Here is a 27261-nt window from a genome sequence, read left to right on the forward strand (position 1 = left end):
ATGAAAGATCCTATGAAAGTGAGCACCTTTATTACATTCCTTGCAAGGAAACATGAGCAAAACTCCAATACAACAAAACTCTCCTGAGTTCAACAGATTTTTATTCTACTGCAGCTTACAAACCTATGTAAATAACCAGGAAGTAAATAGTTCTTACCATTAAAAAATTTTCCCTTCATCTATCAGCACGGCTTATATTTAAATCCTCTGGTCAGTGATGCAATTTCCACGGCTGATTTCCACAAACGCTTCCGTGTGTCCATAAACAAATTTTACCGTGTCATCGATAGACGTAATACATGCCGTATCCTGATTACTTTGCTTGAAAGCTTTCACAACTGCACCTCGCTCTTTAAACTTCTCCTTTTTATCGAATATGAAGAGAAGAAACAACAAGAACACAGCTATCGATTCCTGAATTTTTCTGGACGGTCCACCACAAAATGCACCGCGAAACCCGTTGGTAAAATATTACACACGCTGGCAATCGTGTTTGAAGCGGCGACGGCATTTAAGGCCGCTTTCTACTCTCGTTTTAACTCTAAATCACCTGACTTCAGCGAAGTGAAAACACATGTCAGCGTTCCGATCTGTTTACATCTGAAGAATACTCTCTATTCCTCTCTCCCCTCCCTCAGGATCAGTTTCTGAGCATGAGCAGATATACAGGCCAAAATTACGCATGCGTTACCGGATGTCCGGGATTTACGGACATCCGGTTATGGCTGCTACCAGAGCCCTCCGTTTCTCCGACCACGTGACCAAAAGAAACGGAGGCTCTGGGGACGAGAATGGACCTCTCCTTCCTGCTCCGGTTGCTCCCAGAGCTCTCGTTTTCCGACCGCTGGTCAAGGGGAACAAAGACTCTGGGAACGAGATTGTCATAAAGTACGAGTTGGGTGCGTGACCATTGTCAAAGTGCATTGTGGGACGGTAGTTCCTCGTACGACATTGAGTTGAAGCGCTTGAGTTCAAGCGCTTGAACAGCACTTGAAAGCGCTGAGTTGAGCCATGGATGCAGTATTTAAAGGAAGTACAACCAGGGCAGAATCGAAGAGGTTAAAAAGAAAGGAAAAACAAGATGAGCTGGGAGTGTGTCGAATCAGACGGACTACAGGAGATCAACGCTCACAAACTCTTGGTTCTGGCTTCGTCGTTAAGGATCTGCAGATTTTTCCAGACCTTGATTTCTTTTACTGTCTTATATCAAGCGACAAAGTCTTCCCTAGGGATGACTGTAACATAGAAAGTTATTACTTGGACTTTAAAAAGTTGGATTCAAGTGACTTGAAAACAATTAAGTTAAAGGACGTCGCTGACAATCCAGCCAACTTTGTCCGAACTTCCGGCTTGGTTGTAATTCCCATCAAGCCATCCAAGGAATGCCACGAAGGCGAAAGCATTTTTGATTATCGACCATTTAAAGTTGCCAACGCAGAAATCGCATCTGGTGCGGACTTAAAGTGTTATTTTGTAGATGATGGTCCTGGGCAAACAAAGTTTTCGGTGATAGCGCTAGAGCTGAAACGATCAGAGACCGTTTCAACGCAGTATCAAATTCATGAAGCCCTTGAACGTCCTTACACAACGTATGATGAACTTACTCATCAGGGGAATCGTAAGCCCTATGGTGCTGTCATCTTGAAGAAGCGTAGAAACAACGAATTTCTGGCTGTTGGAGCCCTAACCTTTACAGATAACGAATGCAGAAACATAACTTCCGCGTTTTTTCCACTCCATCTAGTCAAACGTAAGTACCAAAGGCGACTGTGTCAAAATTGTTGCATCTGTTCAGTTTAGCAGAAAACAACTGCGGTAAACATAAACTGAAACCTGGATGGCGGATAGCCAGAATGGTGGAAATAATTAACGGGTGTAGATACTTTTGTTGTGTATTGTCACTCTTGGTCACTTGTGTGTACTTTCAATTAGCCAGGCAAAGGTCTGTTTGTTTATTTGTGTTGCTTTATTAATAACAGAGTGAATTCGTATAACCCGTTTGTTATATGCTAATGACGCGCATAATATTGTAATGATTGTACTGACCAGTTTGGGTATGCACAACATCGTTTTGCCGCTGGAATGTATTGGACTGTTTATATCTCATTTAAAAGGCTTGTTATTTTGAATGTCCACAATAAGGAATTTGAAGCACTAGGCAGGCCTGATATTGCGATTTCGCACAATCGACCTCAAATCGCATCCGATCGCACAATTCACGAAAAATCCCATAATTCACAAAAGAACGCACAACATTCATAAAATAAAACATAAATCAACAAGTTTCTTAGGAATTCCTGCATAAATACGCCATTTTTAAGATGATTTACCCTGGAAAAAGCCTAAGAAACCTTTTTTCACCTTCGATTTTGTAAACATTCGAAGCTGCAAGGCGTTATTTTGCATGTCGGGGACCTGGTGTGAGTCTTATTCTTAAAGAGTCGTCTATTGGTGAAACACAAACATGTGCTTTGTTCAGATTACCCAGTCTGAATGGCTGATATATACACGTTCGGACCCGATGGAGTTTATACGTTCAATTGGAAATATAGTTTGTTGTTTAGCTGCAATCCCAGACAAAAGAGTTGGGACACGAACCAAGTTCTCCCCTCCCCCCACTTTCAATGTTGATAATCGGGTGATTTTTCCCTTTTTTGTTGGGGAAAACGCGATATTTTCCAACGTTGATTAGGGGGGAAGGGGGATACGTGATACAACTCAAGTGTCCCAACTACTTTTGACCGAGATTGTGGAAATGGTTCGACATTTTTAACCAAATGGCTTGTTTTACAGGCTACATTCATCTGTGTAGACGTTTGGTCGTGGTATGTTTTCGTCACCTTGCAAACTTTAACCAGTGAGATTTTTGAAACGCGATGAAGAAATTTTGTTTGTGACAAAATTTCCTGCAGTCAACTTGTACAGTAGAACCCTGCTAACTCGAGTTGGTTTACTCCAATTTCTCCTGGATTTGACCAAAACATTTCAGTCGTGACTCGAAGAGTCCCCTTTGATTATCAACTACTGCCTACAGGGAGAAAGACTGTTTTGTTATGTTCAAGCTAGTTTTGTTATACAATACTATTATGAGATCAGATGTGAGTTTGGCAGACTGGCATATGTTATAAATTAACCTACATGTACTGTGGGGTTTTATAGAAGTTTATGATCTGCCTGCTTAATTATGGATTGAATAATATTATTATGAAGCAGAATGAAGTGTTTAAAAACTGAAAATTCAATGGTGGTTTTGTTGATGATCCTTGCAAAATAAATTTTAAAAAGTTGGTTGTTGTGTTCAGAAATATAATACTGCACATAAAAACAAAGCGTAAGAAGCTAATCGTAGCATGCAAGAATATCAATAATTATTGATCATTCATTTGGCATGTTAGCTGTGTCCTTTCAACTTTTAACGTGGTGCACCGATATTGCAGAAGACCTCATTTTTTTTTATTTATCCCAACTAATGTCGATCAAGATATATAATTACTGTTTGTTTGTGTTCAAAATGTCTTTAGGGCAGCAAAAAAGTGTTTTTCTTATCCTGAAACCTTATAAAACAAGCTTAAAATTGCTCAGAAAAAAATTGCATAATTTACATTATTCATTGCATAGTTGGCCTTTCTAATCGTTGGTAGCTGGGAGTATGTACATATATACTGGGTGAGGGAGCACATTATATCCAACAGTCTAAAAATTATTTTAATCAGCCTCAAAAAAATTTCTTTAGCATGCCTTGCACGTCTATGTCATAGTAGCTGAGTTATGCAAATCATATGTTAATTATTACATGGGTCAACAATAGCTAATGCATACTATGTAATTCCATCTTTTTTTTGTAGAAACATCTGAATCTTTTTCTGATTGCAATGAGTCCCCAGTCCTGGTTTCTGAGCAGCAAGCTTCTGTTGATGATGCCCTTTCAATTGAAGATGAGTCACCTGGAGTGGCAAGTACAGGTAATGAATACAATATCCACACTATTTGTATTTCTTTCTCTTAAAGTGGTACTATGGTCAATTAAACTGAAACTTGGAAGGCGGATATCCAGAATGGGGGAAATAATTAATGGGTGTAGCTACTTATGTTGTGTATTGTCACTCTTGGTCACTTGTGTGTACTTTCGATTAGCCTGGAGGCAAAGTCTGTTTCTTTATTTGTGTTCATTTATTAATAAAGTGAATTCGTATAACCTGTTTGTTATATGCTAATCAGGTGTGTAATGTTCTTGTAATGACCAGTTTGGGTATGCACAACATCGTTTTGCCGCTGGAATGTATTGGACTGTTTATATCTCATTTAAAAGGCTTGTTATTTTGAATAAACGTCCACAATAAGGAATTTGGAGCACTAGGAGAGTTTTCCATTCAACCTTAAATTCCCAAAACTTAGAAATGGGGAAAAATGGTATGGAAATTTCCTGGGAAATTTTCCAAATAATCTGGAAATTATTGATTTTCGCAAAGCGAACCATTCAACCAAAAATACCGGAAGGAAAATCAAATTTGAATGACAATTCCCGGTAAGAAATTTCTGAAAATTTGTATACACCTTTGTGAGATTGTACTTGTGTGCGTAAATTCCGGAAAATGCTGTTCCATTCGTCAATGGAAATTCCCGGAAATTCAAGCCAGAATTTTTTATTGAATAAAAAGTGCCATTAGTTTCAGTTTGGTGCATGGTTTTTTGTTTTCCTTTTTACCATTTACTGATTCTGATTGGCATATAAATAACAGATTATATGAATTCACTCTATTGTCAGTCATGAGACAGTTTGTGTACATTCTGTTATCATGGCAACTCATTCATTTTCAATCAGTCAATCAATCAATCAATCAGTCAGTCAGTCAATCAATCAATCAATCTTAATTTAAAACACAAAATCTTATCATAAAAATGGTCTTCCTAGGAGTCGTGTGAAAAATTACAAAGAATAAATTAATGATATTAACAGGAATACATTAACCAACATTACATTACATCAACTAACAAACTAAGTAAAATAACTAGTATACAATAAAAACCTATAAAGTAAAACTTTGGTTAATTTATAGTGCACTAGAAATAATCTTTCCCATTCAGTGAGGTTTTAAACACTTTTAAACTTGACGTGTGTCTGATTTCTGAGGGAATCTTGTTCCACAGACCAGATCCTCTGTAGTGCAGGCTTCCTTGTCCATATTCAGTTCTTGGTCTGGGGACATAGCAATCTATCTCAGAGTTTCTAAGATTGCGTGTGTGTACATTTGAGGTGTTGGTAAAAATCCGCTTCAGGTACGATGGGGAAAGATTTTTATGGATTTTATACATAATCTTGGCCAGTTGTTTTTTAAAAATCTTTTGTTTTCCAACCTTCCCAGCCAAGTTCATCCAATAAAACACTTGAGCGAGTTTTGTAATTTAAAAAGGTGAGAATTCTAGCAGCCCATTTTAGCAGGTTTTGAATTTTGTCTAATAGTTCCTTGCTGATATTGCCCCACACAGTGCTACAGTAATTGAAATAAGGCATCACAAGTGCATTATACATGTTCATTCTAGTATGGTATAGTAGTGCTTACACACTTTAAGATTGCAACACCAGCAGAAATTTTCTTTGAGGTAGCATTTATGTGTGGGCGCCAATTGAGAGATTCAGCAATGTGAACTCCAAGAGATTTTTGTTTGCTTACCCAATCTAGTGGTGTATCATGGACTTTGACTGTAATTATAAATCATTACCAATGTATGTATTTGGGATAACTTGAATTTACTCCCTATGAGCATATACTTAGTTTTCTTGACATTTAGAGTTAATTTGTTTGTTGCCAGCCATAACTGGATTAAATTCAAGACTGCACAATGATACTTTAAGGGTGGCTGTGTAAATACACCTGTGCTGAGTTGGCTTGTCTAACCATAACTCACTGCACTGTGGGCATTTTTGCTTGGTGAGCATCAGATAAGCTTGTTTGTCTTGGCAGCCATCTTGCATAAGTCCTACTCCCTGGGATCTTTAATTCCTCTGTCGCCAAGCTGCCTCATGTACACCTATAAATGCGCTCACTCGCTGAAATAAGGCTACATTAGAAGTTAGCTGCAAGTCAGATCATGACAGACTTTGCAAAAATACAGCAAGTTTTTTTTTATGATGCAAAATACTAAGTGTGATGTATTGTGAAGTATATATGGAGTTAAAATAAAAATAAAATAGCTAGCAGTTTAATTGGACTAACTTTCTTTTCTTTTACCCAACTCTAATCTCACCAACTTCTGTAAATGTTTAGTTTGTATATGGAAAATTCCAAGGGGATCTAAGCCATAAACAACTCTGACCTGATGCGTATTTTAAGATGCCATTTTGATTTCTCTTTTGCCATGTGACTCCAGACTCACCTAGAGTACTTGATGAACTGTTTTCATCGCACATGCTATTGTTTCTAGGGTGGTTTTGGAACATTATTAACAACAAAATGTGGATTCAACAACAAAAGATCACAAACATTTCAAACCAAATGGATGATAAGGAGGTTCAAGAAGATTCTATGTTTTCCTCCATTTGTTGAAAAGATTCAGATATACCAGTGTGCCTGTATCTGTCCATGTCATAATAATGTTTTTTTAGAGAAAAAAAAAACAGATGTTAAGTGGAATCCCAACTTTTCTAATACTCAGTTTTTCTTAACTCCCAATTCTTTATATTCTTTATATTCTTTAACCCTTGATTTCTGGAACTACCTGATTTTTCAAACCAATTCTTGTTTCCCGTGGAGGTTGGAAAAATTTGGATTCTGTTGTAATTTAATTATTGAGTAATCAATTTCTGAGAGATGTGCACAATTCAACTTTTTGAGTTCTAGCTCTCTCTTATAAAAATACAAACAAAGCAATAAAGGTTCAGCCCTGTCCCCAGGGCTTGCTTATCTTTGGTCAGCAAAAGAACATGGACTCTGACCAGGTCTGTGGGCTTTGGCATGTGCAGACAGAGACTGCTTATGATTGATTCTCAGCCAATCAGCTTTCAGCTGAAATGCTAGGACAGGACAGACCTTCACATTAGGCTTGGCCAGAGTCTCTGTTTCTGGTGCTGACCAAACAACAAGTGGACTCTGCATGGGAATGAGATTGATAAAAGTTTTAAACTGACTATGGACTTTGAATATGGCTCCAAATCAACAGCTTCAATCAATATAAGGGTTGATGTGGATACCACAAAACCTGCAGAACACAACACACAGGAAAGAACTGTTTCAGCAATAGAATCAGAAGGATCTCAAGATGGTGAGCTCCAGGTGGCATCTGCAGTGCCTGTGTCATCAGGACATACCCAACCTTCATGTGCAGGGGCTGAAGCTCTCCAAGCTCCCAATCACAATTGCATAACAGAAGAAGTCCTGGCTTTAATTGCTAAAAACTATCTGCAGACTACACCACCAAGGTGTAAGGCTGACCGTGATGAATTTGCGGCATACTTGAAAGAAATGCGACTCTATATTACAGGTGTTAGGACTGGAAGTTTGCTGATATCAGTGAAGTGCAATTCACTTCAGATCCTGGAGAGATTGTGGGAAGATTATTCATCTGGTCATCTTGGTGAAGTGGTTCAAAGATGTTTTGTTACAGAAGAGATCTTGACAGAATTGAACCTAGCAGAGTTGAAGCTTAAAACCACAATCTCAGAGGAGGAGTACAAAGCATGCAAAATGTACTTTGGGAAAGATCCAGCAGGAGGTAAGTTTTAAGACAAACCCTGAGGTTTCTTGGTAACAATTGTTTCCAGTACTGTGCCATTGAGAAATAGTGGAACTGAAAAACTTTTTTTCCATGGACATCCTTACCGTTCAAAATTGATTTGGTATGCGGTCAGTATAAAATAGAGACTGTGGAGTTCAGACCATGGATAAAATGCAGACTGAGGGTAAAAATATAATGCAGACTGCAGACTACAGATGCCTTCAGTATATATCGTGTTATTTCCGTTATTGAGTGTTGACCGTAAACAGAATTATTCAGGCTAATCACAGTGAAAGTCTGCACTCGAGTTAGCCTGAACTTCACTCTGGTTAGACTGAATATCATTCTGGTTAGATTGAATATCATTCCGGTTAGCCTGAATATCAGTCTGGTTAGCCTGAATATCACTCCGGTTAGCCTGAACATCACTTAGGTTAGCCTAAATAACACTTTTGGTTACCCTGTTTGCTGTTAACTCTCAGTGATTGAAACGGTAACCTGATTCAGTTAAGAAGTCTACAGTCTGCATTCTGCATTTTACCCTCAGTCTACATTTTACCTCCAGTGTACAGTCTGCAGTCATCATTTTACACTGACCAATTTGGTATTAATTTATTCTGCTTTGATTCTCAACAATCAGTAAGTCATGCAATTCCTCTGATCAGGGGCCCATTTCTTGAAGGTCCTGAAAAGTTTTTACACCTGGAAAGCCGTAGCAAAATATCAAACCTTAAGATTACAGAGCTGTTGTAATTTCCAAATTTTAAATATTAAGTGAGGTTCTCTTCATACAAAAAGTTTCAGGCATATGTGCCATTCTGTTTTTAGATACAGATTAATTAAAAATGGTTTTGCAGGCCCGAAAAGTTTCCAGGGCTTTCGAGAAATGGGCCCCAGGCAGAACTCTGATTTCCAGTATATATTAAACTAAGGGCGCTTTCCATTAAGCCAAAAATTCTGAAAATTTCGTAACTGGGATAAATAGTACGGAAAGTGTTCACTATGAAGACCATTTTTCAGTTTTGTCAGTGTACTAATTAGTGAAATTACTTACAAGCAACCTTTTGTGATACATTATAATTGCTTATCGTATAATAAATGAAAAATATAATACGGCAAGAATTAATGTACTAGGCTTTCTGGAAAGAAATTTTAACCTAAGGTCAATCTTACATGTATTTTTCTTTAATCTGGTGAATGATATATGGAAATGCATTTTGACAGCTCACATCAGTCTTCATGGGATACACAGTGATTCATTTACATCAATTGTAGCCACAAATGGACAAAATTTAGGATGCATTTCATACTGTGTAAATGTAGGTGTAAATGGAATGGTAACGTTTTCAATTTGACAGTGAAAGTAACATGCTTTTTGAGCTACCAAAAAACTTGATAGTTATTTGGAGTGGATGAATTTTTCAACGTTTGCTTAGTTGTGTGTGACTTGGAGGTAATTCTGGCTGTAATTTGAAATTTACTGAGCATTCTTACAAAGAGTTCAAACTCTGAAAAATTATAGTGGATGGAGAAAAAATACTGGTACCGTAATTATATTCTTTCTCTACTTTGAAACTGTGCCCTTTTTCAATTTACCCACACGTAGAATCAATATGGGATGCTGGTAGGTTTTAAAAGTTAATGGCTTCTCCTGGTTAAAATGTCTTTTTTACCAACAGAAGCAGATGACACATATGATAGTGATGATTCAGCATCAGATGATGAAGGTACGTGACATATTTCATTGTGTAAATTATACACTTACCAGCTGAAAAACTTTTTTTATAAGTTCTAATATATAATCAGCTTCTCACAAATGAGATTTCTTTGCCATGTTTTGCTTTGCAAATACACAGACATACAGTGACAGACAGAAATGATCTAACTGGAAATCCATTTCTTGAACACAAATGGAATGCTAAGGGAACACCAAATAATGCTACTTGCAATGAGAGAATAGCAGGCCTAAACTTCTGGTGAACTGCAAAAGATTGCATTTCGTAAGCGACATGCAATTACTAATGTAAACAGAATGGTTTCTTAACCTATTGACCCCTTTTAAAGTGTTCCTTGTGCTGTTGACGAAATCATTTTTCAAGCAAGGGGGAAAATAGGTACGCAATGTGTGCTTTTACCTATTGCGAGCTGCCTGATATAAATAAATATTTCTGCAGCTGGAATTTCTTTTTAAGTCAACATTACCTTGACATAAGGCTTGCTTTATACTTAGATAGTACATTAATAAGTGTTTTATGTTATATGGCTGTGTCTCAGAAGGACTGGGAAATACCAAATATTCACGAATTTGACTGGCTGAAATCGATCTTGAAAGCGGCCTAAGATTTTCCCATCTAGACTGGCATCTAGACCGGTAATGTTTTGTGGTGAAAAAGTTGCAAACTAAAATGCAAAAATATTGAATATTTTCTTCTAACAACATTTATTTATGGAAGTGCCAAAAAGGCTGATGAGAAAAAAAAGTAAAGAGTACGAGCAAACTTTGGCAGAAGTAAGCTCAGCTAGTACAAACCAGTTACATTAATGAATTAAACTGTTCTTGTTTGCCATATAGTAGACATCTTATTAACCGAGCTAAGTCGGTCTATATGGGAGAATCTTGACCTCGGTCGTGTGTACAGACCTCACTGCATTCGGTCTGTACTCACGACCTCGGTTAAGATTCTCCCTTACAGACCGACTAAGCTCGGTTAATAAGAGCTAAATATATTATTTTAATACATGGATTCAAAAAGACTTTGTTAAGACGGATTATGCTCAAAGTTCGAGCAATGAGTGCAAAAATTATTTACTAAAAATCTGCTCATAGCACGGTAACTTTTTGATTCATTTCTGCAAGTGACCCCGCGAGTAAATTTTGAAGCATTCTTGAGAGAGTTAATGTCAAACCTTGTAAGGATGCTTGAGGCGTTCATTATTATGTTTTGAACTGACGTGAAATGTGCGTTTTTATTAAATTATGGATAACTTTAAATTTAATTTTCTCTCGCGGGGTCAGCTTGAGAGCTTCAGTCTTGATAAGTTCTTCTGAACTCAGTATTCAAAATATTGCCTTGCTATGAGAGTTTTTTTGGTAACTTTATTTTTGCCATTATTGCTCGAATGTACAGCGGAAATCATCTTAATACCTTCCAAATGCACAACCACCCTCTCTTGATATGAAGCCCCACCTAAAATAAGCCGAGGAAGTTAAACCTTGGAGTAAAACTTATCCAACTGTTACTGTTTGGAATTAGAGGGCACTGTAAATGTGCCCAGCTATGTAATATCCTCTACCTTATTACATGAAATTGTCGCGACACGTCAATTTCGCAAATTTTGCGATTTAAGAAATCGCGAAATTAAAGTGTTGCGAACAATAAGTGTCGCGAACATAACATGATGCGAAAATTAAGTGATTCACATTAGTTACTGTTAACATATAGACCCGCCGCTGAGTTTTTGTTACTTTTGAGATCATTGTACCTTTCATAAAGTCGATTAACTTAAGGTCATTCCCAAGTATTGCATTGCGCATCCCTACTGCGCATAATTTCACGCGTGATTAGGGCGCGCGCATTAAAAAATGGCGGCTTTTTCTTTACGGCTGGACCTCGCCATAGAGGTAAATCGTCATTTTCTCACAAACGAGTATGGTGACCTATCTTTTTTTCCTGTTGTTTTGAATTGAGCAATAAATTTCTCTGTGTAAAATAAATATGGACCAATTTTCAGTGTAGAACAAAAAACAATCGTCGGAAAAGTGAATTTAGCAAGCAATCGTGACTACAATCATAAGGATTTATTGGGTATAAACAAGGTGCTTTTGCTCCTTAACAAACATGGGGACCCCTCATTTTTATTTCAAAATTTAAGTTCCTATAATATGAACAATCAATAGGCAAAGATTGACAAAAATCTCAGTGCAGGTTCTATTTCAGTGGAATGACCTTAATCCAAGGAAATGTTTTGGTAACATTGCTAAGGAAACAAATTGCATGTACTCGAAAACGTGAAGTTAAAGTGATTCACAATACAAAATTTTCGCAAGATCGAAGAATTTTAGTATCGTGAAATATGCGCACTTGAAAATCACCAAATAAAGGTGTCGCGAAAATTTCATGTAATGTGGTATTTTAAATATTCTGTGAAGCATCATGACGTGTATCTTGTCTTTAGTTAGAGAATCGAAGGACTGCAACTTTAAAGAATGGTTTAGCAGCTTTAAGACCTTAACGTCCAGTAAATGTTCTTTAGGGTCATTGCTTTCCATAATGGGTGAAGAATTATCGACTTTAAACCTCACAGTTTGTCACAAACACCAACTTTTGATTTGGATTATTAAGTACTATTTCAAAAACGAGTGCAAGTGTTTCATCAGGTTTCCATACGCGAGAAACATTTGAAACCACGAGGCCGCAGGCCGAGTGGTTTTATTGTTTTCGAGCATTTGGATATCTGTTCTTAATTAGCATAGATTTTTACGATTTCTCCGTTTTCTCCTTTGTTTTAGTTTCGATCGAGAAGATATATCAAGCACTCAAGACAGTGTTTGACTACATTTCTAAACACCTTAAACTTCGTCAAAAATACTCCTCTGTGCGTCGTATTTTCAACCGTCTTCTTGGTGTTTGGAAATGTGGTCAAACACGCTCTTTCGAGTTTGATATATTACTTACAATACTGTTTTTAACCAAGATTCCCTTTAAAAGCGCACAACACGTGGATACAACTTTGTCTACTATAATAGTCACAGCCTGGAACTTCCTAGTTATTTTGAAGCGGACATCCTAGGCCAGCATCTGATTATCGTCTGTACTTCCACTGGTTACGAACATGATGTATTGTTACAGTACATTACTAACATCGTAAATTTCAAGATATTGCATCGGCGTGAACAAGAAACTACACAATGCTCAGTTAATAAATACACACCATTGGCTCCCATGAAGAACTTCTTGCTGAGTGTATAAAAAGATGTTTTGAAAAGAAAAAGAAAAGCTCCTTGTCAAATATTATTACTTACTTGTTTTGAGTGTTTTAGACTTGTAGGATCTGTTAAACAATTGTTATCAAACAAATCAATACTGGACTATGTTATTGTAAGTGCATAAAATCTCATTTCAATGAGCTTTTGCGGGTCATAAATTAGCGTAATATATACAGTACCTTTTAAGAATTGAAGAACTACAAATTTGACGGATTAATGCATCACTTTTAAGACCTCAATTTCCGCATTTTACATGGTTGAGTATTCTTCCTGTGCTCAAAAACAGAAAGTGTTTCTGTTAGCGGCCACAGTAGACCCCATTATGAGGTTTTTGCCAACTCCATGCAAGCACGATTTCTTGGGGATTCTACTGTACAGAAGATATAAGAATGTGTTTAACAAAAAAATCTGACTCGTTCTCTACATTCCGGAATGAACGGTCCATTGTGTTCCAGAATGGGAGGGGAAAGCCAACGCGAAATGGAGCACTGAAAGGAAGCTGTCAGCTTCGCATTATCTTAGCTTACTTCTGTCCAGTACTGTATTGTCTTTTTGCCATCATTGTATGATAACATGTACATCAATTACATCACGATGCTCAACTCATTAGTGAGTCTCCCTTTATCTTTGAAGATCAATGTGGAAATGTCGCTGTACCTCTGGAACAACCAATCCATGTGCATTTCCCTGATGAAGAGAATTTATCTCAACGGGATGAAGAAAGTGATTTACAAACAGAAACAGTAGAGGAAAAACTGAAAACTGGAACTGATAAAGGTTCTTCAGTATCAGACGATGAAGGTACATGTAGATCATTTTGGCAAACCAGCAAAAACAGTGTGTACCACAAGCTCTAGTAATAGAGCTTCTCTCACTTGAATTTTTTTTGTCATTCATTTCTTGGAAAAGAGACATACTATAAAGTTCCGAAAGTCACAACCCTTTGAGTAGCGATCCTCTGAAAGTGGAAATTAAGTAATACATTTCATAGCAAATAATGCAAGCAGCAAATTTCCAAAAAGTGATGACCTTGTGAAACTAAAGTAGCGGCCTCAAATGCAATTTGACTTGTCATGACACACGATGGAAACAACAGATAAAACAACCTGGGCCAAAATGATATAGTTATATATATATTATTTTAGATGACCTTTGACCCTTATTACAAAGGCGTTGTATCTATATCTAAATGTTCACTGAATGCGAAACTCTCTAAGCAAGATATATTTGCACAGAGACACGGTCAGCAGTTACTTATCATACATGTAGTGGTGATGTTTATATATTAAGTCATTCGTGTCTATGTCCCGCATAAGGGAGGCTTTGAAGCACTCGACCAGCAGAAGTACGTTTCATTCTGAATATACCAGGGTAGATGGTTCCACCCTGGGGTGGTACGTGGGAAGAACGACAAGTTAACACTGGAAAAGGTGCCAGTTGCCAGTGACACCAACACGATTTTAATGTAAAAACCTGGTTACTAAACTTCCTTCAAACCTTACTCAACTAAAAATCGTAGGAACTCTGCAGAAAGTCTCTCTTTATTTTTATAGATCAGTTTGGAACTGAACCTGCATCTTTATCTGTGGAAAATACAACCCGTTTCACTGGAAAAAGGTTTTTGAAAGGAAGGGATGATATCAGTCCTGATTCAGGTACCTGGATATGAGTTAATGAATTATATATGTAATATTGTGAGCTGTTTCAGTGTTTTTTTTTTTTTCTTACTCGTCAGTCGGGCAAATGTGTTGGTAAACGTGCCTCATAAAACACCTATTGAGCTATTTAGAGACTTTATTCAGTACTGTTTATTTTTTGTGTTAATGAAAATCCTGGGAGATCATTTAAAGAAAAGATAAAACAAATATGTAATAGCATGTTTTGTCCTGGCCAGTACACCCTGTAAACAGGGTCTACAATGAACAGATGTAATGATTGCACAAGCTAACAAAAGGTGCCTGAACTGAGCCGATTGATTAAACCCTTGGCAGTTGAACTGTTGGGGTGAAAGTTGTCGTCTGCGCTCGTTACAGTATTCCATGAAGGAATTTTGTCGATATGCTGTAGCCTTTTAAATCAAGGATAACTTTTATTACTGTTGTTACTTCAGATATATTATCTCTATTTTAACGTTATTGAAATAGTTCATTTTACTACCAGTTTTCCTCCTAACTATGATAATCTTAAATTATGCTTAAAATCACTTACCGTGCTTTCATAATGCTCACTTTTGCAAGAAGTCAAATAAGGGGTGTGATACTGCAAATGTTTCCAGCATATATTCTATCCATCTTGGTCAAACACGACAGCCAGGGCTTGAAGCATACATATACTTGTATACCTCTAGATGCAGAATCTGATGCACTAAACATTAGGCCACTTCATGTCTTTTCGAAGGAATTACTGAACCAGAACATGGTAAAAGAATTGCAAAAGCCAACATAGTCTTGCAAGAAATTATCTCTGCTATAACTTCCATGGAAAGTATCAATGCTAACAGTTTTATGGAAAACACATTAATAAATGTGGCCATGGTTTCTTTTTCTTGTTTGAGCTAAAATTATTTGATATAAATGAAGTTGTTTGCTGGGATAGAGGAGCAGAGGGGCAGTTATTACAGTCATTTAGAATACTTTGATGATGATTATGTTTTGACTCAGAACAGACTTTGCTGCTGAAGAAATGTTTTGGATGCTACGGTAATTGCCTTGTTTATGATCTTTTATTTTAGGTTTTTCATCTCATGCATCATCATCATCTAGCAGAGAGTCAAGTCATTCTAGCAGAGAGTCAAGTCGTTCTACTAGAGAAGTTCCCCGATTTAGAAGTTGGAAAGATGCACTGTATCAGATAATCGAAACGGGATTGAAGATGTTTAATGTCAGCTCACCTAGAGAATTACAAGATCATTTGACTTACTTTACTCACGAGATGGACATATACATTGAAGGTACTGTCTCATTATTTTATATTCAGTAAACACTCAGGCACCCAGTCTGCTAGTGTTTTTGTTTTTGATTATAGCTTGTCTTACTGACCGATATAATTATAATAAATGATAAACATATCTCCGCTTAGCATCTGCCATTATTTCTTTCAATACATTCTTAGGTCACTGTGACTGATCAAACCATGCCAAATTCTTATAACCAATATAATGCACGACGTATTTCTCAGTTGTAGCGCAGCCCGGCAACCGGAGTTGCAGAGGCAGCTTTACCTTCTTTTGACGCTTATTTGCTTACTAGTAGCTCGTTTCATTGAATGACTAACACTGATCGTTGCCACATTATTCAGTTGTTCTGGTGTCAGCACAATTTCTTTCAGTTTAACATCAATCAAACATCAGTTATTGCAAAACTTGTTTTCTGCCTGGTCTCACTGTCTGGAATTGCAGTTCTTTTATTTAGTTGTTAACTCAATGTGCTCTTTCAGTCTGTGACCGAGCTCTCTTAGGGGCTGAGCTGGGCCATAAAATCTTTTTTTTCAGTTCATTAACGTGTTGACGTTTCCAGTCACCAAGCCTTCCCCCTTCCATTGTATCAGTACTTGTTGTTTCTTGAATTTCGGAACGAAAAACTGGCATATTTTTCAACCCGCCCTCAAAAGATTTCTCCAACAGTTGTCTTGAGACTTCTCACAAAGTTTGTTTGAGGGTGAATAATCATAGTATTACAGCAACTGTTTTTGAAACACAAATCAGGCAATGTCGCCACTCTGCTTGAGCTTACAATATCGAGAGGTTCATAGTTTGCTCCAGTTAAAAACTCCAAATATGTATTATCAAAATTCTGGACAAGAAACATGACAACAATAAGCGACAGTGGTAGACTGTGAACAGTCTCTTTTTTTGCTCGAAAATCCGTGGGGAAGAACGCAGAGAAGAACGCAACACAAGTGAGCGGTCGTGAGCGTGCGAGTTTGAAATTTGAAGCCGCGAACCGCAAGTATCGCTCGTCTTCCAACGCCCGCGCTACACGGAGTTTGCGGCTTCACCGCTCGTATGCCACGCTCGCCTTCACACTTGCACATTCACTTGTTTTGCGTTTTTCCCCACGGATTTTCGAGCAAAAGCTCTTCGCAGTCTAGCTCAGATTCTTTTTTAAAATGACTTCCTAAAGTTATTTAATCCGTCCTTCTATTTTAAACAAATCTAGTGATGATTCTCTGTTACCCCCGGGCAGCCCCCAAATCTAATGTTGTGCAGATGCTGTGGTCTGTGCAGTCTTTGAGACAGAACGGTGTGGAAGTTTTCAAAACTACTGTTGCTCATTGAAGCCTCCGACCCTGATGGAACGCCCGTTTTCCTACGTTCTTTCCATGACCCATTTTTCCTCTCACTTGTTATCCACTTAACCTTTTTTAACTTTCATACCCCATTCCTTTGTTCATACAAGCAGTAAATGTGCATGTACATGTAGTTTTTCCTTAGCCCTGAAAGCATACCTCCTTGCTTTCTTTACAGGACTTGCAAGAACGCGTGGTAGTGTTTTAGACAAGCCTCCTTCCACCTGGGAACATATATCAATGAAAAGAAGGCTCAAAAGTGCAACTCCAGAGGAGCAACCAGACACCGAAGAAGAAAAATGTGGAGATCAACACACCGTCTCAAGTTCGGGTAGTGAGCTCCAAGGAGATGCAAAATGGGCAAGAAGCAGTGCATTGCAGAAGACGTCAGAGCAAGGTGCAGTTGTCGTTTACTAATTTAACAGTATACTGGATTATATGTTTCTTTAAGGTGATTCCTCAGTTTAACAAATTGATGTCAGTTTTTTATGCGTCTCTCCTCTTATTGATTATAACTTGCGCCTCCGGCTCGTGGTTCCACAATCACTTTGACGATGTTATGACGCAATTTATCATCAATAAGAGGACAGACGCTTTAAAAAAACTGACGTCAATTTGTTTTTTACGATAACAAGACCCCAAAATGGTCAAATGCTGGGAATAAATGAGGGAAAAGACGCCGTAAACTTGCCGTAAACAAAGATTAGAGGATTTTATTCAAAATGACGCGAACATTGTCAATAGCTTTTCTCGCATTTTGATTGGCTACTGAAAAAGTCACTAAAATCCCATTGGTTAAAAAGTTGACAGTTTGACAGCTGAAAGTTGAACTGTTAAAAGCTTGCATAAATTAAAATTTTATCCGTCTGTACTCTTAGTGGTGATAAAAATGAGCCAATCAGCGCGCGAGAAATTAGACAGTTATTGTAAAATTAACAAATCGAAATGTGGTTTAGCGTGGTCTGTACTCTTATCGACAACGATATGCATCATCACAGTGGTCAAAATGTTGTGGACTCATGAGGCGCAGCCGAGTAAGTCCACAACAAATTTTGACCACTGTGATGACGCATATCGTTGTCGATAAGGGTACATACCACGCTAAACCTCATTTTGATTTGTTTTTTACCACAATATCAACGTCAAAGGAAATGTTTTTTCAGAGCACGAGCTGAAAAAGGCATTGCGTGACACATTAATGCGAGCAGTGTTGTCTGGACTCTTATCGACAGCGGCAAATTAGCTAATCAGATTGCGAGATAAGTAGCAACATGGATAGTAGAAGACTGGATTGGAAACTAGCTCGCGTCACCGGTTCCAACATGGTGAACGTCACTGTCGCAAGCGACATCTTTGCAGCAACTTTGTTTACACTGCACAGTAAAGTGACCAAACTATGGATATTGAAGATTTTTTTTGAGGAATGGGACGAAGATGATTTGGCAGAACTTTTAGAGTCTTTAGAAGACGACAATTCTTCTTTACTGAAGTCAACCTGCCCTTTTTCGTCAGCGCTTCCATCGGAAGACAGCAATTTAAGCTTACTTTTAAAACTCTTCGTAAACCTGCTCTATTTTCGGGTGAGGAAGTGGTCCTACCTAAAAAGTAGCATAGAGGAAAGAAAATTGGAAGTAAAAAACTGCAGCTGGGCGCAAAGTTCTGCTGAGTTACACGCAAAGGACAACACGAGAAAAGCTCTGATTTCCTCCAGCGCCATTAACCCTTTGAATACCAAATTTTCGCCAAAAATACCGTTTTTAACCGTTTAGTCAGGTTTTTTGGCTGCAATGACGCTAAATAAGCCTAAGTTTTGCTAAGAAACCTTTTTTGTTGTTGTTTTTTTACCAAAAGGAGAGATTTTTCGAAGATTACGTACAAAATTGAGCAATATTTCAATTCTAGGCATGCGCATAAGCCAAAATTTGGACTTTTTTTGCCATTAACCGTTCTAAATTTTGTTTGTTGCCCCTTTCCGTTCTTTTTTTCTCGGCCCTTTTACTCTGGCTACCTTTTGCATTGCATGTTCTTTCTGGCTGCCGTGAAAGGTTGGATGTTAATTATGGGCGAAGCTTAGAAATGGACCTTGATCAATCATAGGCATAGTGGACCATTTTACCACCGTTTTTGCACCAAAACTGAGAACGTTGTTTCTCACTGATAATGTTGTTTTTCGATTTGCAACGTCGGAGTATCGTCGATATCTAAACCTGACCATTTTAGGGAAAGGCCTAGCCTAGTACTACTATCTGCTTATCAAGAATATCTGATGGCATTTAAATTGATGACGTCACAAGTGGCACAAAGAGCACGACCATTAATTACGAATATACGTAATTGGTATTCAAAGGGTTAACATCGATGAGTAATTCGCCAGCGCCATTAACATTATTAATATCGATAAGTAATCGATAATTTTCTCTCGCAAAAATTCGCTACAAGTTACCAGCTTTTTAATTTAATGTTTTACAAGAAAGAAATCTGTCATACTTAAAAAACAACTTCAGTATTATAGATAAAGATCATTGCGGACTCAGGCGAAAAGTTTCTATACAGACCCCTGAGGAAACAGCATTTCAGAGCTAAGCTAAACAGTGTATAAATTCACATTTTTGTTATGGATTTAATCGATGCGAAGACAGTTTCAATCAATTTCTTCTTGTAGGTAAAAAGGCAAGGTGCAATGTCATTAATTTTATTTGGTGTGTAACATTTTACAGTAAGAATGCACTTGCGCATGCAAAAAACCAAATTAACAGCACAACTGTTGCTTCTCATATTTCCTGAGGAAACACTTGCATCCCACTTTAAGCCAAAAAATTTAAGATTTGAGTTTTTTATTGTATAATCCTCCTTTAATACATTTGTATTATTATCAAACACCTTATGTCACTTTCTTTGAGTGTTTTTAAAAATTTATAAAAATAAAGAAGGCAGAGTGTCCAGTTTATCTGGCTGGCTGTTTTAAGCAGGCTCTCAGAAAACACATCAGGGACACCTGATTTTTCGATACAAAGACATATGTATACTAAAGAAAAAACTCTTGTCCTATAAAATAGTTTTGAATTTACTGACCAAACACCTGAACAGGTGGAGAACACTTACGGTTTCCATGGAGACACATTTTATTGAACATCCTTAGTTCAAGTTACAGTACATACAAGCAGTTACATGTAGTTATCAATAAAATAACGTATCACTATTGTAGCTACAATATACAACAATGTAAGAGTGACAATGCCTTTAGTGAACAATAGACTAATCAGTTAATGATCATGAAGGTCTTTTGTGGAACATTGTTGACTCTGGTAATAAATGTGCATAACATGAGGAAAAGTTCAGAGTGCTTGATTAAATTCCAACTGTTTTTAAAAGCATTACTTTCTGACAAAACTGAGAAAACTTGAGTGTAATTGTAAAGGGAAGACTGGTGTAGAACAGCAGGAGGAAGGTGACAAAGTGGAAACTGGTATTTAATGGGTAGGCAACATGAAGGTAAAACTGGTGTGCTTTGGGTTCGACTGTTGCCCGTAGGTTGACTGTTAACGTACTTCCAATGAGAGTATTTTCTTTTCCTTCCTACTTTCCCCGTTTCAGCTGAAAATGTAAATAGTGTACAATTTTAACTTTTATACACACGGACAGGACTATCAAGCTAATCCTTGACACAAGGATCTGTGACAAGAGTGACATAAAATGAAAAGAAAACAGAGGAGTGGACACATTAGAGCCAAGGAGAATAATAGCAACAAAGCAAAAAATTTGCACCAAGATTTTGGATATTTGTTTTTGAACATGCATTCTAATGCAAATGCTACTGTTTGCAGTGTTTTTTTGTTGTATTCTTCAATTTACAAAAGCCCATTTTTAATTACTTTTTAATTATGGGTGTGATGCCCAACGAGTTTGCCAAGCAGAAAGGTCTTGATGAGTCCCTTGGCCGGGACGAAACGAGCTGCGTAAGACTAGCCGCGAACAATGTATTATCACAAGTGAGTGTCAACTTTATTGTCAATTTTCACTCGTGAATTTGTGCGGTCAGGAATCCTTATGCGATATAAGGCGAGATTGCTGTCATCATTTTGTTAGCGAACGAGACTTTGAGCACGATGCCCAATGAGTTTGCCAAGCGGAAAGGTCTCTGATGAGTCCCTTGGCCGGGACGAAACGAGCTGCATAGGACTGGCCACGAACAATGTATTATCACAAGAAACTGTCAACTTTACCGTCAATTATAGTGTCCCCAATTTATTAGTATGTGTTAGGTTACTTTATTAACTAGTTTTTATTATCGTTAAGGATAACTATTATTATGATCATTACTATAATTATTGTAAATAAAAGCTTCACAGGTTCTTTAGAGGTAAACCCTTATCAAGTGCAACCTTCTCCAACGTAATGTTGGACCCACCATGCACGCAACTGACCCTCTTGACGCTCTTAATTTCTTCATTTTCAAACGAAATTTAAGGTTGTAAATTTACTTCTTACATTGTTGTAATTATGCCTAAACCACAATTTCATCTTTATACAATCATTCTATCGTAGATTTGAACAGAAATAACCAAGGACGTTTTCAATATACGAGTCCCAAAACAGTCGTCAAACATAAAGAATATGGCTCTGGCGAGCTCACTTTTTGGGACTAGATTTTCTCAGAAACAACCAAAAATAATACCAATGAGCAGTAACAAGTGCTTACCTTGAAAGTTCATCTGTGGCTTTGCAGGGTCGTCATCCCCGTGAAACAGCAAACAAAGAGAAAAAATATACCTCAAAACTTGAACTGCCACTAGAACCGGAGAAAAAGAAGAGATGAAGGACAACAAACCCTATATTTTGGCTGTCTTGCGCCACATATTCGACATCTTTTCGTCACAAATTTCCTCTATGATGGAAACATCAGACGCCATCTTGAAGCACTAAACAACCAATCAGAGATGAGAAATCTACCCACGTGATATATGTTTCCAATCCAGTCTTCTACTATCCATGGTAGCAATTGTGCTAAAAATTGAATTCGCGTCCTTACTGCGCTCGATTTTCGCAACATTAGCGCGTGCACATGAGCGCGCGCGCGTACACAATGTAAGAGATTTCCCTCAAGCTAAGCTCGACAGCGAAATTTATGCTCGTTTTCTCTTAAACGAGCATGGTGACTGCATGAATTTAAATTACACAAGGTTATATACAATAGATCTCGATTTCAAGAAAAGGTTAAAATTCTTCTTAAAAATATAATTTTGATTTTGATGCTGTAAAGAACTCGTCTTCCGGCAGTGCTGGGTATGTGCGCACGAAGAGAATTCTTAAGTTTGCAATATAATCATACCTCCAGTTTAACTAACATGGTTTAAAATGTAAGTTCAGAGTCTATTTTGTTTAACATCTCTAATAAATTAATCCAATAAGTGCTTTTTTTAGAATTTGTAGTGCCCCTTTCTACTAACTGAGGTTAAGTAATGACAACCTCGTCGGTCGGGACCATCCAAGGTGTGCTAAAACGAGCACGGTGACCACTATTTTTTTTATTGCATTTTTCTAATATACATAACATGATTACCAACTGGATGAAGTTTGAGGAAATTTTTAAGTGATAACAATGGGTTGGCAGGCCTACACAACTCCTATCCACGTGTAATAGCCGCTTTGAGAGTTTTGCTCGAACTAGTATATCTTTGAGGATCTGCCCCTTTTGTATTGTACGATAGGGGGATCTTTGAATATTTCGCTAAGCAATAATCCTGTTTTTAGGAGGACATTTCACCAGAGTAGAGCCGTCAGAGGTCATAAGTCTGCGTGGTTTCCGCTGTTATCCGCGTGTAATTTGTTGAGTTTGACACCTCTGTTTTTGGCCACGTGCTATTTTTTTTTTTTTTTTGGCTCATTTGATTGCAAGATATGTTTTAAGCTCTCTAAATATTAGCTCTGGAGGGACAAAGTTTGAAATATTCCGTGAGCATGTTGGTTACTTGCATTTTGTATTATTACGCCGGGCCCGGCTGTTTGATTGACTGTTGCAAGTTATGCTGCTTGTTATCACGGGTGTCATATTTATCTTTGTCCGGCTTCGCCAGAGATAGCTGTAGCTTTCCTTGTTGAAAGCTATGAGTCTGTCTTAAAGAGACGTTCTTATGCTTCTTGCATCAATTTCATCGAGCTTTTTGTCCTTCCAGTTTGTTCGTTCTGGAACTGCAAAAGTAGGTGTTCACGCGCAAGTCTGTGGACCGTTTTGCGTGTTGCTTATGATATTGTGTGGTTTTGTTCAGGCAAAAGCTCTGAATTTAGGAGTTCTTCCTATGATTGTTCATCCAGCTCCACGTTGTGGTTGTCATTGCTTTTAGTTGCGATGTTGTCAGGTTTTCTGGAGACTGTTAATAGTCCCGCTTTTGTTAGGAGGCTCGTAGCCTTGTAGATCAGGCAAGACCGCGGTTTCGATCCTTCTGGATCTCATCAGTTGCCGATAACATGGAGTGGTAGAGACCAATGCTCGCTAACACTCCGCACCTGGCATATTTTTTTGGTATTATATACTCGTTTGGCGGATCGAGAATTCTTGATTGTGATTGGTAGTTTTGCCACTAGCGAATGGTGGGCATTAAGTCTTCGATCCTATTGTACACAGCTTGACACTGTGTTTTCTATGATGGCTATAACGCTTATTTTCTCCAGCATGTGTGATTTGAAATGAAGGATAAAGCGTAAGACAGTTATGCGTTGCATTTATACGGCATACCTCCAAGTTTTGGAGGGTTGCGTAGAGTATTTTGCACGCATTTCGTATGTTTATCCTTTGTTTTTAGTGTAGCTAATGTACACCTTGGACTCACATGCTGTGATTGGATTAAGTTTGTACTCGCACGTGATAGGACGGGGCCTGCTCGGTAAATAATACAAAACTTGGAGATATGCCGTATAAATGCAACGCATAACTGTCTTACGCTTTATCCTTCATTTCAAATCACACATGCTGGAGAAAATAAGCGTTATAGCCATCATAGAAAACACAGTGTCAAGCTGTGTACAATAGGATCGAAGACTTTATGCCCACCATTCGCTAGTGGCAAAACTACCAATCACAATCAAGAATTCTCGATCCGCCGAACGAGTATATAATACCAAAAAAATATGCCAGGTGCGGAGTGTTAGCGAGCATTGGTCTCTACCACTCCATGTTATCGGCAACTGATGAGATCCAGAAGGATCGAAACCGCGGTCTTGCCTGATCTACAAGGCTACGAGCCTCCTAACAAAAGCGGGACTATTAACAGTCTCCAGAAAACCTGACAACATCGCAACTAAAAGCAATGACAACCACAACGTGGAGCTGGATGAACAATCATAGGAAGAACTCCTAAATTCAGAGCTTTTGCCTGAACAAAACCACACAATATCATAAGCAACACGCAAAACGGTCCACAGACTTGCGCGTGAACACCTACTTTTGCAGTTCCAGAACGAACAAACTGGAAGGACAAAAAGCTCGATGAAATTGATGCAAGAAGCATAAGAACGTCTCTTTAAGACAGACTCATAGCTTTCAACAAGGAAAGCTACAGCTATCTCTGGCGAAGCCGGACAAAGATAAATATGACACCCGTGATAACAAGCAGCATAACTTGCAACAGTCAATCAAACAGCCGGGCCCGGCGTAATAATACAAAATGCAAGTAACCAACATGCTCACGGAATGTTTCAAACTTTGTCCCTCCAGAGCTAATATTTAGAGAGCTTAAAACATATCTTGCAATCAAATGAGCCAAAAAAAAAAAAAAAATAGCACGTGGCCAAAAACAGAGGTGTCAAACTCAACAAATTACACGCGGATAACAGCGGAAACCACGCAGACCTATGACCTCTAACGGCTCTACTCTGGTGAAATATCCTCCTAAAAACAGGATTATTGCTTAGCGAAATATTCAAAGATCCCCCTATCGTACAATACAAAAGGGGCAGATCCTCAAAGATATACTAGTTCGAGCAAAACTCTCAAAGCGGCTATTACACGTGGATAGGAGTTGTGTAGGCCTGTCAACCCATTGTTATCCCGGTCAACGGACAATGTCCAGTCAAAAATTGGTTTTGTCTGCTCAAATCGTTGGTTTTGTGGTCGCGTCGCATGATAGCCTCCAAATTACATTTTTCTTTTTTTTTTTTAACGAGTGTCTTTCAGGAATTTTCCTCGTTTGTATGATATGATAGGAGAATTCTTGTAAATGGTATTTAGCAGTAAATACCAGTTTTCCATCACTATTTGTTTGAGATTTTGCACTGCAGGGTGGTATGTGGTGACAAAAGGCAATATCATCTCTTAATTTTTTCTTCTTGCTTGCGCGCCGATTTTCTTGAGGCACAATGGACCCCTGACAGAGATGTTTTTATTATTATTGTTTTCGGATAGCCTCGTGCTTGGAGGCATAGTTTGAATTTTGAACATTTGCAGCTTTAGCTGGTTTCGAAACGGTTTTTTTTATTCCGGTTATAAGCCTCCTCGGATATAAAACCCTACGGGCGAAAAAGTCAAAGAAAGCGGAACTGGCCTTCGCTTCCTTTGTAGGTCACACCGAAGACAACTGCAATAACAACTATTTGGCGGTGCCTATTTTATAATCCTGTTTGGAGAGGCAATGTGAGCATAAGGAATCTTGCCCAAGATCACCCCACAACAACCCTGGCCAGTGGTTGAACCCGAACCACTCCATCCAGAGTTTAGGGTGCTAACCATAATTTCAGACGTGCCCTGCAATAAGAAAGTCACGGTTATTTTTTATTTCTGATAGTAAAGAGCATTTTGTGATAAAAATTAACGCTATAAGGGAACGACGTTTCGACCGTTCAACGGTCATTTTCAAGTTCGGTAGAAGAATAAAATTACATGCGCATTAGGCTTTTTTAACTTTTATACATATTTTACCGTTTTTAACCATATATTTATGCATGTAATTTTATTCTTCTACCGAACTGGAAAATGACCTTTGAGTGGTCGTAACGTCGTTCGGCTATAGCATTGAAGGGAGAGTTTCTCGGTCGGCGCATGTCTCTAAATCAAAATACTTTTGTTCGGTTCTTATCAATGTTATCGCTTTAAAACCCCACTCAGATGTAGATCAGTAATCACATGCTATAGTTAAACGTGGTAGAACGACAGATGACCAAAATTCTTAGAAGATTTCAGTAGATTTTACCGACGCTGTCGACAGTTGAATTTAGTGTTGACCCGTACGATTTATCCTACGGTCGATGATTTTACGGCTATTTGCATGCGAAATTAGGTAATTTGCTTACGATTGGCTCATAAACAAGGAGAATCTGGGCCTGTGCCAAAAAGCGTTCACAGGCGAATAAATAATACAGACATGCGCCGAACCGTGAAACCCTCTCTTTGATTTTTATGACAAATTTTTTAAGAGCATATCCGTGTAAGAAGCGACCATTCAAATTTTAGTGGAAAATGGATTGCCTTCATTTCTTCACAAGACAAGCAACATATGCAGTGAAGGACAATGGCTTATATTTTGGCAGATTCGCTATCTATATTTCTTGTTTTATTTTTTATCTTTGGTGGAGGGGGGAGAGGGTGCGAGCTATCCTTGCTAAAAATTCGCACATTTAATCAAACAACCTAATTCTTTCAGAGTTTATGTATAATTTTTTCTTTCCACGTAATCAAAACGGCTTGCTTATCTCAAATACAAGCAAAGTCATGATTTTTTTCCTTATCCTCCAAGAAACGTCTTTGCCCTTTTCGCTGACATAGCCTCCAAACAAACTGATTGGTTATAAAAGTGGGACCTCTAACTGAGTGATGACTGTTATCAGTCATATATGGTGAGGCAAAGCTAAAAATATCAGAATTCAAAGTTCTGGGCACTCGTAATTTTGAAGTCCACAAAAATTCGAGTTAGTAGCCCAAAATTCAACATTTGTGAGAAATGACGAATCTCGCATTTTGAGTCACATGCATTTTGAATCTCTCAGCGAATTTTGTGACATTATCTGACTAGAGTTATTGATTTTTGCCTTTTTGAGAATACGATAAGAGTTATTTTACAACCGAATATCGGGGAATTGTTCAAGCCTTAACTTGCTTTTGATTAAGAGTAGCACTGATCATCGGACAGCCTTTGCTGTCACACAGCACGCATATTTTGTTTACGCAAGCATTGATTAAAAATCTCGTATTCCCTTCGAAGTGCAACTGCTTTTGAGGTTATTTTGATATTTACAATTTATCTTTTCATTTTCTTGATTTGTTATAATTTGCCTATAATTTGGGG

The 27261-nt window shown here is 38.0% G+C and overlaps 2 protein-coding genes across 2 annotated transcripts in view; both read left to right on the forward strand.

The window, feature by feature from the left end:
• Positions 1 to 27261, forward strand: part of LOC110049244 (uncharacterized) — a 112043-nt gene that overhangs the window by 82105 nt on the left and 2677 nt on the right. The window contains exons 15-18 of the mRNA XM_089290535.1: positions 13334 to 13501; positions 14254 to 14355; positions 15432 to 15650; positions 17166 to 17384. Of these exons, the coding sequence (XP_089146661.1) occupies positions 13334 to 13501; positions 14254 to 14355; positions 15432 to 15650; positions 17166 to 17384 (708 nt within the window). The remainder of the gene's footprint in view (positions 1 to 13333; positions 13502 to 14253; positions 14356 to 15431; positions 15651 to 17165; positions 17385 to 27261) is intronic.
• Positions 826 to 10053, forward strand: LOC149112621 (uncharacterized). Its single transcript, XM_089288812.1, has 5 exons — positions 826 to 1750; positions 3846 to 3962; positions 7159 to 7710; positions 9393 to 9440; positions 9944 to 10053. The coding sequence occupies exons 1-5, from the start codon at positions 1012 to 1014 to the stop codon at positions 10051 to 10053; spliced, it is 1566 nt and encodes a 521-aa protein (XP_089144938.1). The 5' UTR covers positions 826 to 1011.

The sequence above is a fragment of the Orbicella faveolata genome, unplaced genomic scaffold (assembly GCF_042242905.1).
Source record: "Orbicella faveolata isolate gen_17 unplaced genomic scaffold, um_ofav_v1 contig_2, whole genome shotgun sequence".
Taxonomy (NCBI): domain Eukaryota; kingdom Metazoa; phylum Cnidaria; class Anthozoa; order Scleractinia; family Merulinidae; genus Orbicella; species Orbicella faveolata.